Here is a 17,635-nt window from a genome sequence, read left to right as displayed (position 1 = left end):
AATACAGTGGTAATAACCATCTGTAACTCCGGTTTTAAGTGATTGAATACCCTCTTCTGGCCTCTGAGAGCAACAGGCATGAATGTGGTGCACAGATATGCATGCAAGCAAATCATGCACACACTTAACATAAAAATAGTAATTTTTTAAAAATAAAAAATATCTTCTCCCTCCCCTCAAAAAAGAAGGGGCTGGTGAGGTGGCTCAGTGGGTGGAGGCACTTGTTGCCAAGCTGAGTTTCATGGAAAAAACCTGATTCTTGAAAGTTCTCCTCTGATCTTCACACTTGCATTGTGGCATGTGGCAGCCCCAATAAATATAAATAAATAAGTAGATATGATGTACAAATTCCTTGGGCTGGAAAGATGGCTCAGTACCCATTGCCAAGCCTGAAAACCTGAGTTCATTCAGTCCCTCATATGGTGGAAGGAGAGAATTGCTTCTTGGAAGTTGTGTTCTGACTTCTACATGCATACCTTGACATGCATGGATCTATACACATATACACAAAATAATGAATAAAATGTAATTTAAAAATTCATACCCCCATATTTATCTATTTTATGTGTGTGTAGTATGAGCATGGTATATGTGTTTGTGGTATATGTGCATGTGTTTATGTATTCATGTGTCTTTATGTATAGATTGGAGGACAGCTGGTATTCTGCTCCATCATTCCCTGTATTATTCCCTTGAGACAGGCTCTCTCACTGAATCTGGAGTAAGGCTTGTGGCCTGCAAACCCTAGAAACCTGCCAGTTTCAGTCTCTCCCAATGCTGGAGTTATAGGTGTGTGTGTCCAAGTCTGGCTTTTTATGTAAATTCTGGGAGTTTAACCTCAGGGTCTCATCCTTGAGCAGCGAACACTCTTACCTGCTGAGCCATCTCTTCAGTCCTGGAGCTAATATTTAGGAGGAAACAATAGGCAGTAATAAAATGAATAGACACACTGTATCAGGAGCCAAGGGAAATAAAGAAAGTAGAACAGAGCAATAGGGATAAAGGGACATCATGGCATGATTTATGAGTTCATGACAAATCACCCTTGGTGGTGGTGTTTGAGGACATGCCTGGACAGAATGTTCCAGAATCCCTCACCCTACTACATAATCACCTGATAATGACACACTGGTTCTCACAATCGATCAGCATATTCCGGTACATGTTGTCAGTGAGGGCATAGATGTGCGGGGGATTCTCATATTGAGCCTGGTGGAGGAGGTCAGGTGTCAGTACAGAGCTGGAGGCCTCAGAGGGTAGGTGTGGGCATATTTCCACCCATCCAACCCTGGTCTCACCGCGCCCTGGTAGAGGTCAATTTCTCGGTCAGTGAAGTAGGGCATCTGCTTAAAGGGGTTTACAGAGATAAGCACTGAGCCAATATATGTCTTGAGAGGTAGTTAAGAACCATGCAGTGTCTTACTTTGCCTTTCTTACCCCTTATTCTATCCCAACAAGACTTCCCAGAACCTCTTGCTTAGAGAGAGAGGTGAGATACTTGAATGTACCTTGAGTCTCTTAGGAAAAGAAGGCTGGATCCAGAAAGAGGGAAATGCAGTACAGTAGTTTAGCTACTCCAAGGCAGAGGTGCAGTGGCAGCTACAGCATCTCAAACCACAGCACTATTGTTACTTGATCTATTCTTCAATCTGCCCATCCTTCCTCCATTCATTCATCCTCCCCTCCAACCCTGGGCTGGGCTTTCATAGGCCCCTCTGCACTGCCATCCCCTTGGCATTCTTCTCTGTCCCAGTGCATCATCCTAACTTCTATTGCCCAGTCATCCTCCCATGTCCTTGCACTGCTTTGTTGGATACGAAGATGTAGTCATCCATGAAGCGCTTTCGGAGGTTGCTCACGATGGCGTCCTCAGTGATCTGGGGCAGCAGAACCATGTCATCCACACCGCTCTGCTTCACATTGTGACTCTGCCAGTGAAAACGCTCCTTGCTGCCCTGCAGATGGGAGTGGAGGAATGGAGGGTAAGCCCTTTCAGGGGAGCATGGTCAGGGCATCTAGTTTACCTCCACTACAGCTTCTAAATTGTCCTTCCTCAGATACCCCAATTATGGCTAGGCTTTTGTTGTTGTTGTTGTTTTAAGACAGCATTTCTCTGTGTAGCTTTAGCTGTCCTGGAACTCATTCTGTAGGTCAGCCTGGCCTAAACTCACAGAGATCCACCTGAATGGCTAGTTTTAATTGTCAGCTTGACACAATTTAGAATCACCTGTTAAGAGTCTCAATGAGGGACTGTCTAGGTCAGTTTGGCCTGTGGCATGTCTGTTGGAGATTGTCCTGATTACATTAGTAAAAGTAAGAAGACCTGTTCACACCCCAGCCCTTCATGGGGGAGAGTCTAGGTTAGTATTATACCAGTCCTTGTAAAGAGAGGGTTAGGTACAAGTAATCATTCATTCTCTCTCTTTCTCCTCTCTCTCTCTTTCTCTCTCTCCATGTTTTTACTATGTAGCCCTGGGTAGCCTAGAATTCATTATGTAAACTAGGCTAGCCTTTAACTCATAGAGATCAGCCTACTTCTGCCTCCCGAGTGCTGGGATTGAAGGTGTGTGCCACCACATCCGCTCTCTCTGCTCTTGACTGTGGATGTACTCTAACTAGCTGCTTCAGGTCTCTGCCTTCACTTTCCCACAATGATGGACTGTAGCCTGGAACTGTGAGTCAATTAAGCTCTTTGTCCATTAAAGTTGCTTTTGTCAGAATATTTGATCACAGAAACAAAAAAGAAAAGATGACAACCCTGTTTCTTCCTCACCTATTGGGAACACCCAGGAGGTAGATCAGGCCACTTCAGGCTCCCTGGTGTGTGCTGTTAGGAGCATAGCATGAAGGTCCTTGTGCCCACAGATCTCCAGAGAGACCAGGAATATTAAACACACATGATTATCTTTCCAATGGCAAAGATGAAATACCTGTTTTTCCATCCAGAAAGCTGGGAATTGGAAGTGATTAATAGCCTGGTGATCTGTGTTGGATCAGGCCTCATCAAGCTCATACAACCAGGACCAGAGGTGCCTAGCAATCTAAATGACCCTTACAGCCATGGGCTCCCCCAAGCTCCCATAACCAGGACCAGAGTCGACTTAATAGTCCAAATGACCTCTGTGCTATCTGTATGATCAAGACCAAGCCAGAGCCTTTCCTAAGCCCTTAAGCTAGCATAGGTAGCCTATCTCTAGAACCCATCCTCTTGGAAGAAATGACATGTACCCTGAGTTGAGTTTCACTGTAATTACACTTCCTTGTGCAACAGGTATGTATTACACCAGAAAACTTTTTTTTTTCCAAATTGTACTGTATTTTAAATATGCTGATGATGAACTCCCTGTCATCAGACTCTTTAGAAGTCTTGATCCAGATTGATGAAGTCAATGAGAACAGAGTTTTCACTCTCATCTCTTTGAGGTTTGCTTCTCTCCCTGACACCTGCAGAGACACCTCCCCCCTCAGTGTGTCATCAAGCCCAAGTTATGAAATGCTGGAGATCAAACCCAGGACTTTGAGCATGTAGGCAAGAACTCTTGTAGCTGAGTTATATTCTCAGCTCTTTGAGGGATCTTTCTGAAGTATGGTACAAGACAGGCATGGTGACATACTGGTAATCTCAGCACTTAGGAGGCAGAGTTGGGAGGACTTCCATACGATTCAGGCGAGCAGGGTATATATATTCAGACCCTGTTCTAAAAAAGGCTATCAGTATTGCTCAGTGGGGAAAGGTGCTTGCTACTGAGCCTGATGACCTGAATTCAATCCTCGGGACTTACATGGTGGAAGGAGAGGACCAACTCTTGGTTCTCTGGCCTCCACACATGTACTATAACATGTGCATACTCTCCCAATCAATCAGTCAATCAGTGTAATTATAATTTTCAAATATATATCTGTAATATCTATCTATCTATCTATCTATCTATCTATCTATCTATCTATCTTTAATACAGATCATCAGCTACAGCCATGTCTCAATTTCACAGCCTGAACAATGAAGGCTGAATCCTTTGCTTTGACATTCAGCTCTTTGGGATGTGGTCCTGGCTAAAATCACCTCTGTTCATTCATCCTCTCCCTCTTTCCTCCTTTCCTTTATTCAAATGAGCCCTCGCACCTGTAGACTAGGCTGGTAGGAGCTTCAGATCTTCCTGCCTCTACCTCAAGTGTTGAGATAACAAGAGTGCACAACCGCACATGGTGTATGCAGTGCTGGGGCTGCAACTCAGGGCTTTGTGCATGCTCAGCAAGCACTTTACCAATGGAACTCCCAGCTCCTTTGTCTTGCTTTCTCTCCTTCCTGACCATCACAGTATGAGCAGCCTCCATCTCAAGCTCTCAATGCTATGATATGCTGATCTTCCTCAGGTCCAAAGTGATGGCTACTGCTGAAACCATGAATCAACCCTTCCCCTGTTAAGTTGTCTGTGTCAGGTATTTTGTCACAGTAAAGAAAAGGCTAGGGAAAGAAGGACATTTTGAGGTGGGAGGCCAAAGAAGGTGTGGTGGTTTGAATGAGATTCCCTTCCACAGTCTCTGGTATTTGAATGCTTGGTCACCACTCTGATGGTGGTGGCACTGTTCAGGAAGTTTGGAGGTGTGACCTTGCTGAAAGAAGTATGTCTCTCTGCTTCCTGCTTATGGTTTGAGATTCCAAGTCCAGTCACCATGCCTTCCAGCTCCTATGATTCCCCATTCTGATGGTGATGGGCTCTTATCCCTCTGGAACCATAAGCTCCAAATAAACCTTAGTTACTTTTCTAATGCTGTGACAAAACACTGTGACCAAGCCAATTTATAAAAGTAAGTGTTTAATTTGGCTTACAGTTTCAGAGGGTGGGAGTCCATGATAGCAGAGCAAAGGCATAGTGGCAGGAACAGCTGAGAGCTCATATTCTGATCCATAAACAGTAGGCAGAAAGAGCACATTGGGAACGAATGGTAGGAGCTTTGAAACCTTAAAGCCTGCCCTCAGTGACATACTCCTCCAAAAGGCCACACCTCCCAAACTGCCCAAACCATGCCATCGACTTTGTTTAATACAAAGTATTAAAACATGTGATCCTATGGGGCTATTCTCATGCATACTTTCAAGTATGGATCTCCAGGGAGCCTCTGTGTACAATGGGGGACTGTTTTCTCCAGGGTGCCAAAAAGGCTGGGCTGTATAGGTAAACAGGAATTAACACCTTTGAGAGTTCTGAACCAAGGCATGGTGTCCGGGGGGAATGGGGGGACTTTGGAATAACAGTGTTTTGTTTTTATCAGTGGGGGGGGGGATGGAACCCAGAGCCTTGTGCATGTTAGGTAATTGGTCTACTACTGAGCTACAACCCCGGCCTGTGGGACTATTTTTGGTTGTCTTAGAGATGGGGATATGGTTGCCATTTAGTGGGTAGATGCCTGCACACAATTAATTAGAGATGGGAGAAGGGGGGACTGACTCACTATATAGCCGTGGGTAGACTGAAACTCACTACGTAGACCAGGCTCCTTCCAACTCATAGAGATCTCTTGGCTCTACCTCTAAATGTTAGGATTAATAGTATTGTCACCACTCCTGGCTCAACAAAAATATTTTATGTAAAGAGAAAATCAATACCAGTTGAGTATCGTTAATCAAAATGTTTCAAGTTTTTTAAATTTATTTTTATTTTTAAACAACCAACCAAAAACCAAACCAAAACAAACAACAAAAAAACAAATACCGCTAACACCACCAAAAAACACCAAACAAACAGCAAACCCATTTTAGAACACAAGCATGGTGGCTCCAAGCACTTGAGAGGCCAAGGCAAGATTGCCATGGTTTAAGGCCAGCCTGGGCTGCAGAGTGAGACCCTGTCTCAAAATAAATAAATAAACACACAAACAAATAAATAAAATCCAAACATATTTAAAAAAAAAAAAAAAAAAAAAAAGGCTGAAGAGATGGGTATGCAGTTAAGAGCACTTGCTCCAAAATCATGAGGACTGGAGTTTAGATGTACTGTGTAATAAGCTGGGTACCCCTCAAAAATGCCTATAACCCCAGCTCTGGGTGTAGTGTGCAGAGGCAGAAGAATTGTTGGAATTTGTGGCCTTCAGTTGAGCAAGAGGTTCAGGAAGAGACCCTGGTTCAAGAGAACAGGTGAAGAGTGATGAAGAGGACCCTGTGACTACTTCACCCTCTTCTGGTCTCCTAGTGCAAGCATGTACAGGCTTCTGTGTGTGCACACACTTGCATATATATCTACACAGACATAATAAATAAACACACCTTTACCGCTCTCCCCCCATCCCTACCCATGTGATTCATTTGAAAGAGCATTTGCCTAGCATGCACAAAGCTCTAGGCTACAACTCCAGCAATACATACAACTGACATGGCTGGTGTACACCTTTCACCCTAGCACTCAGGAGGAGGAAGAGGCTGGAAAATGAGTTCGAATCCATCCTCAGCTCTAATATATTTAGTTGGAGGTTAGCCAACTAAATACATGACATGACCTCCTGTCTCAAAAAATACTTGATTTTGGAATATTTGCATGCATATTATAAGATATTTTGGGGCTAAGACCCAAGTCCCAACAGGAAATTCACTGATGTTTCCTTTACAGTTATACATAGCCTTAGCCTGAAGGTTATTTTAGATACTTGTTACTTCATGCTTGGGCAAGGTGTTTATTTATAGCTATGTACTGATGGAGACCATACAAGACACCTGGAGAGCAGAGGCTTGTTGCAAGATATTTGATTACACTGCATAAAGATTTGTCACTGTGGTTGGTTTAATAAAAAGCTAAATGGACAATAGCTAGGCAGGAGGTATAGGCAGGACTTCCAGACAGATCTCCAGGAATAAGAAATGGGGAGTCGCCAGCCAGACACAGAGAAAACAGGACATGCAGGGGGAGAGGTAAAAGTCTAGAGTCACATGACAGCATGTGGATTAAAAGAAATGGATTAATTTAAGTTATAAGAGCCAGTTAGAAACAAGCCTAAGCTAAGGCCAAGCTTTCATAATTAATAAGAAGTCTCCATGTCATTATTTGGTAGCTGGTAGGACAGAGACAGACTCGCTACAGAGGCTGAGTCCAAACACATGCTGTATCTGTCAGCAGTGCCCCCTCCCAGGCCCACTGGGTGCTGCTTTCACTGCTCATGGGAGTTTGTACAGGGAGGACAGGCTCATTCATAGGGTATTTGGCAAAGCCCTAAAGGTCATTTTATACATCCTATGTAGTGCACCTGAGTTTTTCTAGGACTGCCACATGCTGTCAGGTGTAGAGTTTTCTACCTGTGTATTTTGTTGACACTCAAGTTTGAGCCAGATGCAGTGGTACACACATGCCTGTAATTCCAGAACTCTGTAGCTGAGGCAAGTAGATGGTGAGTTCCAGGCCAGCTTGTATAATATAACTAAACCCAAACCAACTAAAAAATTAAGGTTCAGCAGGGTGGTGGTGGCACATGCCTTTAATTCCAGCACTTGGGAGGCAGAGGCAGGTGGATCTCTGTGAGTTTGAGGCCAGTCTGGTCTACAGAGTGAGAAGCAGGACAGCCAGGACTGTTTCATAGAGAAACCCTGTCTTGAAAAAAAAATTAAAAAAAGAAAACCAAAATTTTGCTAAGCAGTTAAGAGCATTTGCTGCTGTTGCAGAGGACCCAATTTCAGTTCCCAGCACCCACATGGTGGTTTGTAACTCTGTAACTCCAAACTCAGAGAGTCCAGTGCCCTCTTCTGGCTTCCTTGGGCGCCAGACACCTATACTGTGCACAGACAGTAGGCAAAACATGTGTATACCTTTAAAATTAAAAAGAATGTAATATTAGAATCTAGCTGCACACAGGCCACAGTAGCTTTCAAGCAGCCTTTCCACTCTCACAGATACCAACGGGCAACCTCCTGAGACACTTGAGTCATTCGCCAGCGTAATCCCAGGTACTAAGGGTTCTCACCTGGGGGAATGAGTTTCCATCAAAGAGCCCAGCCACACTCATTCTCCACCCCTTTCCCTGCCTCCTGCCTGAAAATCGGAGAACCTGGCTGTAGACTTATGCTGTGAAACCTCCTCCATCCTCCGAAGGGGATGACTAAGACTACTACTTGTGCCACCAGACCTTGGTTTTCTCTCTTTAGAGCCTCTGCCATGTTATCTATCTCTGGTACTGGGGCCTGAACTCTTCTCAGAGCCTGGGCTACATTTCTGTAACTCAGCCTGTCTGTCCCCGGCATTAATAACTTTTTTTTTGTTTTGTTTTTTGAGACAGGGTTTCTCTGTGTAACAGTCTTGGATGTCCTGGAACTCACTCTGTAGACCAGGCTAGCCTTGTCCACCTGCCTCTGCCTCCAGAGTGCTGGGATTAAAGGCATGCACCACCACCACCCGGCTGTTAATAACTTTTTTTTTTTTTTTTTTTTTTTTTTTTTTTTTTTTTTTTTTTCTGAGACACGATTTCTATGTGTAGTTTTGGTACCTGTCCTGGATCTTGCTCTGTAGACCAGGCTGGCCTAGAACTCACAGCGATCCACTTGGTTCTGCCTTTGGAGTGCTGGGCTGGGATTAAAGGTGTGCACCACCACCACCCGGCTCTGCTAATAACTTTTAATAAAAACCTTGCTCCCCAACAATCTGCCTTAGCATCCCTCTTGAGCCTGCATTTGAGACCTTTTGCAGGTGGGCACATCTGGTGGCTTCACTGCATTTTGGGGCCACTAGTGTGAGCACTTTCAGATTTGCAGAGACATTTGTTAGTATCCACAACTTTTCCTCTGCTTTACAAAGGATTACGTGAATTCCTTTTCCTTCCATCCTTTTCTTCCCCCTTCTTTTTTTTCTTGCTGAAACAGGATGAAACCCAGGGCCTCACACATGCTAAGCAGGCATTCTACTCCTGAGCCCCTCACTGGGGGATTCTAGGCAGGGGCTCCACCTCGAGCCACATCACCCTTTACTAGAGTAGAGGATTATAGTATTATGAGCCTTGTCTCCAGACCTTCCTTGCTGTGTTTTATGCTTGTCTTACATGCACAGAATCCTGAGTTCTTCCCCGGCACTGCAGAAAAGCAGGTATCTCTACATGAAGGGGACAGGGCAAGAGGAGGAGAAGCTCATGGAATGCAACAGGGTGCAGCTGTTAAAGGTGACATATACCTGGAGGGGTTAAGAAAGCACTGCCTCGGAGGTCAGAGGTATCCAGGACAAGTGGTGCCCTATGTGAGATGAGGCTATGTTAGAATGTGTTGGGAGCTGCAAGGAACTTTGAGCCATCTGAGTCACTGAAAATTGACTGCACTCTGAGAATGGCCCCAGGGAGGGTGTTGGCAAGATCCTGGAGTCATGGTGGGAGGTGAAAAAGGACAGTGAGGACCCACCATCAGCCAGTCTGGCCAATAAGAGGAAGGACAGAGGCTGGGGAGGGAGGTTGGGTGACAGCAGCCAGTGCTTCCTGCTTGCAAGACGGGAACAGCAGAAGTGTTGGTGAGGACAGATCATGAAAACTAGGTGTGGAATCCTAAGACTTCCATGTACTATTACGTTTCACTTTCAGTCCTTACTAAGCATCTTGTTTTTTTCTTTTGTTTTTAAAATTTTTATTTATTACTGTTGTTTGTGTATGTGAATGATGTGAGTGTGTGTGCATGTGTGAAGACCAGAGGAAAACACTGTGGACTCAGTTCTGTCCAGCCACCTTTATGGGTTCTGAGGATCAAATTCAGTGAACTAGGATTGTTCAGCAAGTGCCTTTACCCACTGAGATATCTTGCTTGCCTTTTTTTTTTTCTTTTTTTTTAATTAAGGGCACCACACCCTTAATCCCATGCACTCGGAGGCAGAGGCAGAGATAGATGGATTTCTGTTAGTTTGAGGCCAGCCTGTTCTACATAGGACAGCCAAGGCTATGTAGAGAGACCCTGTCTTAAATATATATATTTATTTAAAGAGGCAGGGTCATGTAGCCCAGGCCAGCCTCACACCTGTTATGTAGCCAAAGATGATCTTGAGATTCTGATCTATTGCCTCTACCACCCAAGTAGTGAGAGGATATATGTGCAGCATGGTACCCACTAATTGGGGTTTGTGAAGTGCTAGGGATCAAACCCAGGACTTCGTGCATATGAGACAAGCCCTCTGCCAACTGATCTACATCCCCATAACTAAGTCATGACGTACATGACTAAGCTTAAACAATTAGTATATGTGTGTATACAATTGTGTGTATACAAGTGTGTCTGTGTGGGGTGTGGGTACTGGTACCTGTGTACATGCAGAAGCCAGAAAAGGGTGTTAGTTGGATATTTAGGACCTGGAGCTAATAAACATTTTGGGGATGTGGACGCTGGCCTCTTAACATCCATTTTCATGATGGCACATCAACGCTGTTCACTGCTGAGCTATCGCTCCAGTTCTGTGACCGGGGGGTTTTTAAGTGGATTACTTCAACTTTTCCTTTCAACACACAGAGGGTGGTACTATTATTAGGTCCATTTTTTCATAAGAGAAAACTTTGGTGTCTCAAGGTTGGAGGCTGCAAGACCAGCTGTGGTTGGCCCCTCTGGCCTTTCAGGCTGGGTTCCTCTTTCTGTTCTTCCCCCACTCTTCACACTGCTCAGTGTCTTCTCTCTCTTGAAGCTCATGATGTTCATTTCCTGTCTGTCCTGCCTCCCTCCAATATCCAAGCTCCTCCACTTGTTCTGAGCTCCACTATGTCATAAAATCATCCATGTATTCCTGTGTGTACTCCTGGCTACTTATGAGGTGGAGGCAGGGGTTTGGGGGTGTTGCTCAGTTGGCATTGTTTGTCTAGCTTCCATCTCCAGCACAATATAAACTGGGTGTGATGGTGTACACCTTGAACCCCATCATTCATGGGATGGAGGCAGAAGGATCAGGAGTTTCAAGAACACCCTCAGATACATAGTGAGTTGGATGCTATCCTGGACTACATGAGACCTTGTCTCAAAATGGCTGTGAGCTATGGTGGTGCTGGAGAGGTGGCTCAGCAGTTAGCAGCACTGGCTGCTCTTGTAGAGGACCCGGTTTGGTTTCCAGCACCCACATGGTGGCTCACAACTGACTGTAACCCCAGTTCCAAGGAATCTGATGCCCTCTTTTGGCCTCCTAGGGCACTGCATGCACATGGTACACAGACATTCATGCAGGCAAAACATGCATAAAATAAAATAAATAAATCTTAAAGAAAAAAAAAACAATCCAAAACCTAGCTAAACAATCAAATAATTGAATGAGTGAAGGACCCTAGGGGTAAGATTGTCCTTCATGCCCCCTCAAGAACTCCTTTGTCTCCCCGGTTCAAGTTGAAACTATGTGTTCCTAAGTTCCTTCCTTAAGCTGTGGGTGGGAGGAGTTGCAACAAATAGGTTTGAGGTCTCAGTTGACCACAAGCTAAATATGACTCAATCTGCTGTCTCTTGTGAAAGATACTGAGGGGCTGGAGGTGGCTATGGTGAGAAGTGGAAGGCAGATTCTTCCTCTAGCTCTTCAGTCAGCTCTGCCTACATGGGGGTGGGTGGTGGGTGGGTGGGGGTGTGGGGGTGAGGGTGGAAGTTGGGAGATGACATGACAGCCCTCTTGGTGCTATTGAAGGGAGGGGCTGTTTGTGGTCAAGGTGGTGGCTCTTGTAGGACTCAGGCTTGTAAGCCCTGCAGTGTAGTGAACACAGTTCCTGATTTCTATCAGTGCTTAAAGTAGTTACAGGCCTGGCCTAGGGCCCTGCTCTTGAAGCCCTTGAGTAGTGCTGCAAGTCAATGAAGCAAGTCCCCCAAGGAGAGGCCATGTTGGAGCGTGCAAAGGCTAAGTGGGTATATCACCTAGAGCTAGACTTGCAGCTTGACCTCAAGGGCCAAAAAACCTTTGGATATGCCTGTTTGGTGGGTGTGAAACTCCAGGATCCTAGCTTTGAGTGGGGAGACCAGGTTCAAATAAGGCCAGGAGGATGCTCAGAAGCTATTTAATAGCAATGAGCTGCTCATGGCAAGCCCGAGGTGAGCTCTCATTTTCTAGGAAAAGGAAGGGGAAGCCATAGTCAAGGTGACTACTAAGAGAAGTGGCCTCTTAAAGGGACCTAACTGAAATCATCTTCTACTTTTTGTTTATCCAGCAGTTTGCTAGGCCTCCCTGCCTCAGTTTCCTCATTTGAAAAACAAGACCTCCAAAGGCAATGGACTTCATGGGGCAGTTGCACAGATTCAATGAGGCAAAGGTTGTCACATAATACTAACATACCCCATCGTCACTATGGGTGTCAGCCTTGAACTTGGCCAGCCCCAATGGGCCCAAGGCAGAAGGAAGAGCCAAACATGCAGCTTTAGAATTCATTCCAGATGTGCCAATTGTAACCAGCTTGGCTGGGTGAACATATTCTACAATGACACTGTGTGCCTCACTTTGGCTATCAGACTATTGAAACAGTGGACCCAAAGAAAGTGGCATTTCTCCCAGGAATATCATGCAGGGAGAAGAGAAAGCTTAAAGCCAGGGCCAGCCAGCAGACCCTGACTTCTTAGACCACCTTACAGCAGAGACATGGATGGGTCAGTGGTAGGCAGGACCACATCTTCACTAGGAACTACACAGATAAGCATAACACTGGGCTCTAACTAAACCTAACCTAATTTCAGGATCCAGAAGATGGACTTGGGGTGTGTGTGTGAAGGATCAGTATTGGCTCAGGACCCCCAAGACCAAGTTCTCAGCACAAAGAGATTTATTTGCCCCAGAAGAACAAAGGTCAGGGAATAAGAGACAAAGGAGATGGAGGATGAGGGAGAAGGGGAAGGGAACAAAAGAAAGGGGGCAGGGGTACTTGTCCCAGAGGGGAACAAAGGACTGCCTCTGGATAGAGGAGACAGGCATGGCCCATAGGAAAATGGCAGTTTATAAAGGTAAAGGGGTGAGCCAAACGTTGTTTTTTTTTTTTAAATTTATTTTATGTGCAATGGTGTGAGGGTGTCAGATCCCCTGGAACTGGAGTTACAGGCAGTTGTGAGTTGCCATGTGGGTGCTGGGAATTGAACCCGGGTCCTCTGGAAGAGCAGCCTGTGCTCTTAACCGCTGAGCCATCTCTCCAGCCAAAGGAGGTTTTTGATTGCTGGACTTTAATACTTTCATAGCACCTTGGTAGTAAGCCTCAGGACGAAGAAGTGGCCAAATAAGAGAACAGGCCTTGGTGGCTAGCTTTAGTAATGTTATCTAATGGTTTTCAGCAAGGCAGAGGGAATGGGGGAGAAGGGCAAGGCCTCCTAGAGCCATGCCCATCATGTTCAAGCTGACCAGAGAGTCTCTTCAGATGGTGTCACTGTATTTCCTTATCCCTCTTCCCAACGTGGCCACAGAATGAATCTCCTTTTTCTGTTTTCCCCTTTTAATCTGGCTGTTTTAATTGGCTTATGAAGGACTAGTGGATAGATCTGACATGTGAGAGCACAGGCTGTGCCCCCAAGTCTGGTAACAGAGCTCTCTTAGAATTGGGTGGTGATGAGTAAGAGCTTCAGACTAGAGAGAAAGAGAACAGCCACTTCCTTCCTCAAGGAAGCTGTGCAGATGTGAACCTGATGCTGTAGCTGCTCTGAATCCAACTGTGGCTCTTGCACCCTGCCCTTGGCCCTCAGGGAGTGACCCTAGAATCCTTGACCTGTCTTCCCCCAGCCAGGGAGGTTTTGGACCACACCCTGCTGCACCACTGAACTGTGCAAACAACAATCTTTCCTCCCAAATCTCTAAGTGTCTCACTCTCCCTCCTCAAGGCTGGGGTTGGGGATGTATGTCGGGTGAGATCAGTGGGTTGATTTTCTTTTGGCTTAGCCAACAGGTAGGGACCTTTGTCTTTTTGGAGGTAGCTGGGGTCTGTTGCACCTCCTCAAATTCTTCACATAGAGGCTGGAGTTGGGGGAACTCAGGTCTTAGTGTTTTGCTCGCTAGACCGGATGCTAGTGGTTTCCATACCCAAAGCAGATGCCTGCCTGTCCCCTCCTATCTTTGTTGTCCCATCAGTTGTCGGTCCCTTTATTGTTTATTATTTAAAAAAAATACCATACTGCTTTCTGTAATCAAACACATATAGATAAGGCCTGTATGCTTTTTCAAAAATTAAAATTTTGTTTGTTTGTTTGTGTTGGGGGTGTGCTTGTATGACATAGCACACCTGCAGTCAGAGGGCAACTTGAAGAAATGAGTCTCAGGATGGAACTCAGGTCATTAGGCCTGGCAGCAGGGACTTTTACCTCTGAACAATCTCAATAGTCCAGCTTTTTCTTTTTTTGAGATTGTGTTTCATCATCCAGGCTACTCTTAACCTCCCAATTCCTGGTTCCATCTCCCAAGTTCTGAAAATTACTGGTGTGCTGTGCCATTATGCCCGTGAGATGGTTTAGTGGGTAGGGGGCTTGAGGCCAAGTCTTATAACCTGAGTTCAATCTGGATCTACACGATGAAAGGAGGGAACACATTCTTCTACTTTGTCCTGTGACCTCCACAAATTGTGCCATGGCCCACAAGCAAGTTCACTCCCCTCCCGATAAATAAATATTATTTTAAAAATTAATGTAGCTTTAGTTTATTTGTGATCAGGTCTTATTTAGCCCAGGCTGGCCTCCAAGTTGCTATATAGTAGAGGGTGACCTTGAATTTCTGAGCCTCTCACCTCTACCTCCCAAGTGCTGGGATGAGAGGTGTACACCACCATGCTGGTTTATGTAGTGTGGAGATGGAACACAGGGCTCCATCCACATAAGGCAAGCACCTCATCAACTGAGCTACAACCCCAGCCCCGCGGTTGTGGGTTTTGCTAAGTCTCTTTTGTAAATACCTTTTTTTTTTGGTTCATTCCCCGACCACTGGCCTCCTTGTTCCTTCTGGTTTTTACGAAAGATTTATTTCATTTTTATACATGTGTCTGTACGTGTTTGTGCTGTGTGTGTACACACTTGCATGTGGGTACCCATGGAGACCAGTTGAATCCCTAGAACTGGAGCTACAGGCAGTCCTAAGGCACCTGATGTGGGTGTTGGGAACTGAACTCCGGTCCTCTGCAAGAGCACCACTTAACCACTGACCCATCTCTATAGTTTCCCGTTATTCCTTTTTGTTTGATTTTGTGGTATTAGGAATGGAACCTAGCGCCCTGAACTTGCTAGGCAAGTGCTCTGCCACTAAACCACATCTCCAGCTCTGTCTGCTTCACTTTGTGCCTCAATCTTCAAAGCAACCACCTTTACCCTCAAGTCACCACTGTTACCAAACAAAAGCTGCCCCCACCCCCTCACACTCCACAAAGTCAAACAGAAACTGCTATAATCTTTCGAGTCAATGCATCAAACAGAAACAACCAATAATTCCACCATTAACATTGCTTATAACTGCCAGCCTCGACACCCTCACCATCAACCAAAATCAACTAAGCACTACCAACAATAAACAGACATAAGTGATGATGCATGCCAGCAATCCCAGCATTTTGGAGGCTGAGGCAGGAGGATCATGAGTTTGAGGCTAAGTTGAACAAAAATAAATAAATAAATAGTATCCAATGACAATAACAAACAACCACAAAACAATAATATCAGAAAGATAGCTGAGAGGTAAAGGTGCTTGCTGCCTAATCTGATCACCTGAGTTCAATTTCCAGTACTCACATGGTGGAAGGGGAGAATCCACCCCTGCAAGTTGTTCTCTGACCTTTACGTATGCCCCCATCCCAAAATAAATCAATGTGAGAACAAACTCACACTGAGGGGCTGGGGAGATGGCTTAATAAGAGTGCTTGCCACACAAGCATGAGGAACCAAATTTGAATTAGAAGCATTCATACAAAAAACCAGCCATGGTCTCAAAGGCACCTAGAACCCCAGTGTTACAGAGGTGGAGACAAAGGCATCTAGCTGACAGCCTAACTTCAGATTCAATGAGAGATCCAATTCAAGCAAGAGAACAACAGAGAAGGACATCTGGTGTTATTCTCTGGTCTTCACATGTGGTCGATCAGCACATACACCTTATACATACACTGCACACACAGACATTGACAACCACACATAACCATATCCCATCCAAAATCTAATAGTGAATTGCTAGATCACCATTACTAGAAACTAGCAATGAACAACCAACAGCAAATGAGTATTAACCCTTCAAGCTTCAAATAACCAGCATAGTCAGTTTCCTGCTGAAAACAACCGACAATCAATGACTAATATTAAACACCAGCTGTTGCGGCATGGTGGCACATGACTGTAACTCCGGCACTCAGAAGGTGGAGGCAGGAGGATCAGGGGTTTAAGATCATCTTGGCTACATAGTGAGTTCAAGGATGACTTATGGCATATGAGACTTTGTCTCAAAAGACAACGAACTGGGGATGAGCTCAACTGGTAGAGTGCTGGCCTATCATGCATGAAGCCCTGGGTTCCATCTCCAGTGTTATATACAGCATGGTGAATCATGCCTGTCATCCTAGCTCTTGGGAGGCAGAGGCAGGAGGATTGAATTTCCAAGGTCATTCTTGTTTATATCATAGATTTGAGACAAGTCTGGGTATACACAAGACCCTGACTTAAAGCACCAAATACTGGCAGGGTCTGAAGGGATGGCTCAGTGGTTAAAAGTACTTGATATTTTTTCAGAGGATGGAAGTTGAGTTCCCAGCACCCACATGGTGCTCACAATCAAGCTCAAGGGGATCTGATACCTTCTTCTGGCCTCCATAGGCATGCACATGACATACAATTACACTGATGTGTACACATAAATAAAAACAGAAATATGTCTTAAAAAATAACAAAACTAGAGAGCTTGCCAGCACCTGATTGGACTAAGACAGCTTTGTCCAATGACTGATGGAGGCAGATGCAGAGATCCATGGCCAGGAACCAGGCTGAGCTCCAGGAATCCAATCCATGAGAGAGAGGAGGGATTCTGCAGGTGGGGGACATCGAGATCATGATGGGAAGACGTGCAGAGATGATCAGCCACACTAGTGGAAGCCCATGAACAGTAGACTAGTGGCTGTGGAGCCCCCATGGGACTGGACTAGGCCCTCTGGATACAGAAGATGGTTGAACTGTTTGGGGGGCACCCAGGCAAAGGGATCAGGATCTGTCCCTGGTGCATGGGTAGGCTTTGGGGAATCCGGTGCCTTGTGCAGCCTTGGTGCAGTGGGAAGGGGCTTAGACCTGCCTAGGCTCAGTGTGCCGGGTACTGCTGACTCTCCATGGGAAACCTTGATTTGGGGGATGTGGGGATGTGGGGTGGCTTGTGAGGGAGGGCTGAGGAGTGGAAGGAGGGAGGAGGTGGGATTTGTGGGTAGTATGTAGAATGAGTAGAAAATTTCTTAATAAAGAAAAATGAAAAAAAAAAATCCAAAAGATCTGGGACACCATGAAAGGACCAAATCTACAAATAATAGGAATAGAGGAAGGAGAAACCAGGTCAAAGGCACCAAAAAAATTTCTTTTTTTCTTAATATCTTGACCTTTTTATTTGTGTAAATAAAATATAGAAAAATTTTACTTTATTTTTTTCTTTTATTGAAAATAAGTTTTTAAATATGCTAAAAAATAATAAAACTAAACACTAGCTGTCATCATAGATGACCACCACTTCCAACCCACCCATGAAAACCACTGTTA

At 45.1% G+C, this 17,635-nt stretch overlaps 1 protein-coding gene across 1 annotated transcript in view; it reads right to left on the bottom strand.

Annotated features, from left to right (window-relative positions):
• The window catches only part of Myo1f (myosin IF), a 52,877-nt gene that overhangs the window by 32,895 nt on the left and 2,347 nt on the right, over positions 1-17,635 (bottom strand). Inside the window, exons 2-4 of the mRNA XM_028859915.2 lie at positions 1,818-1,955; positions 1,299-1,388; positions 1,115-1,209 (exon numbers count right to left, since the gene is read on the bottom strand). Coding sequence (XP_028715748.1) covers positions 1,115-1,209; positions 1,299-1,388; positions 1,818-1,955 — 323 coding nt within the window. The remainder of the gene's footprint in view (positions 1-1,114; positions 1,210-1,298; positions 1,389-1,817; positions 1,956-17,635) is intronic.

Source organism: Peromyscus leucopus, chromosome 22, assembly GCF_004664715.2.
Source record: "Peromyscus leucopus breed LL Stock chromosome 22, UCI_PerLeu_2.1, whole genome shotgun sequence".
Lineage (NCBI taxonomy): Eukaryota > Metazoa > Chordata > Mammalia > Rodentia > Cricetidae > Peromyscus > Peromyscus leucopus.
This window is presented reverse-complemented; position numbering and strand designations above follow the sequence as displayed.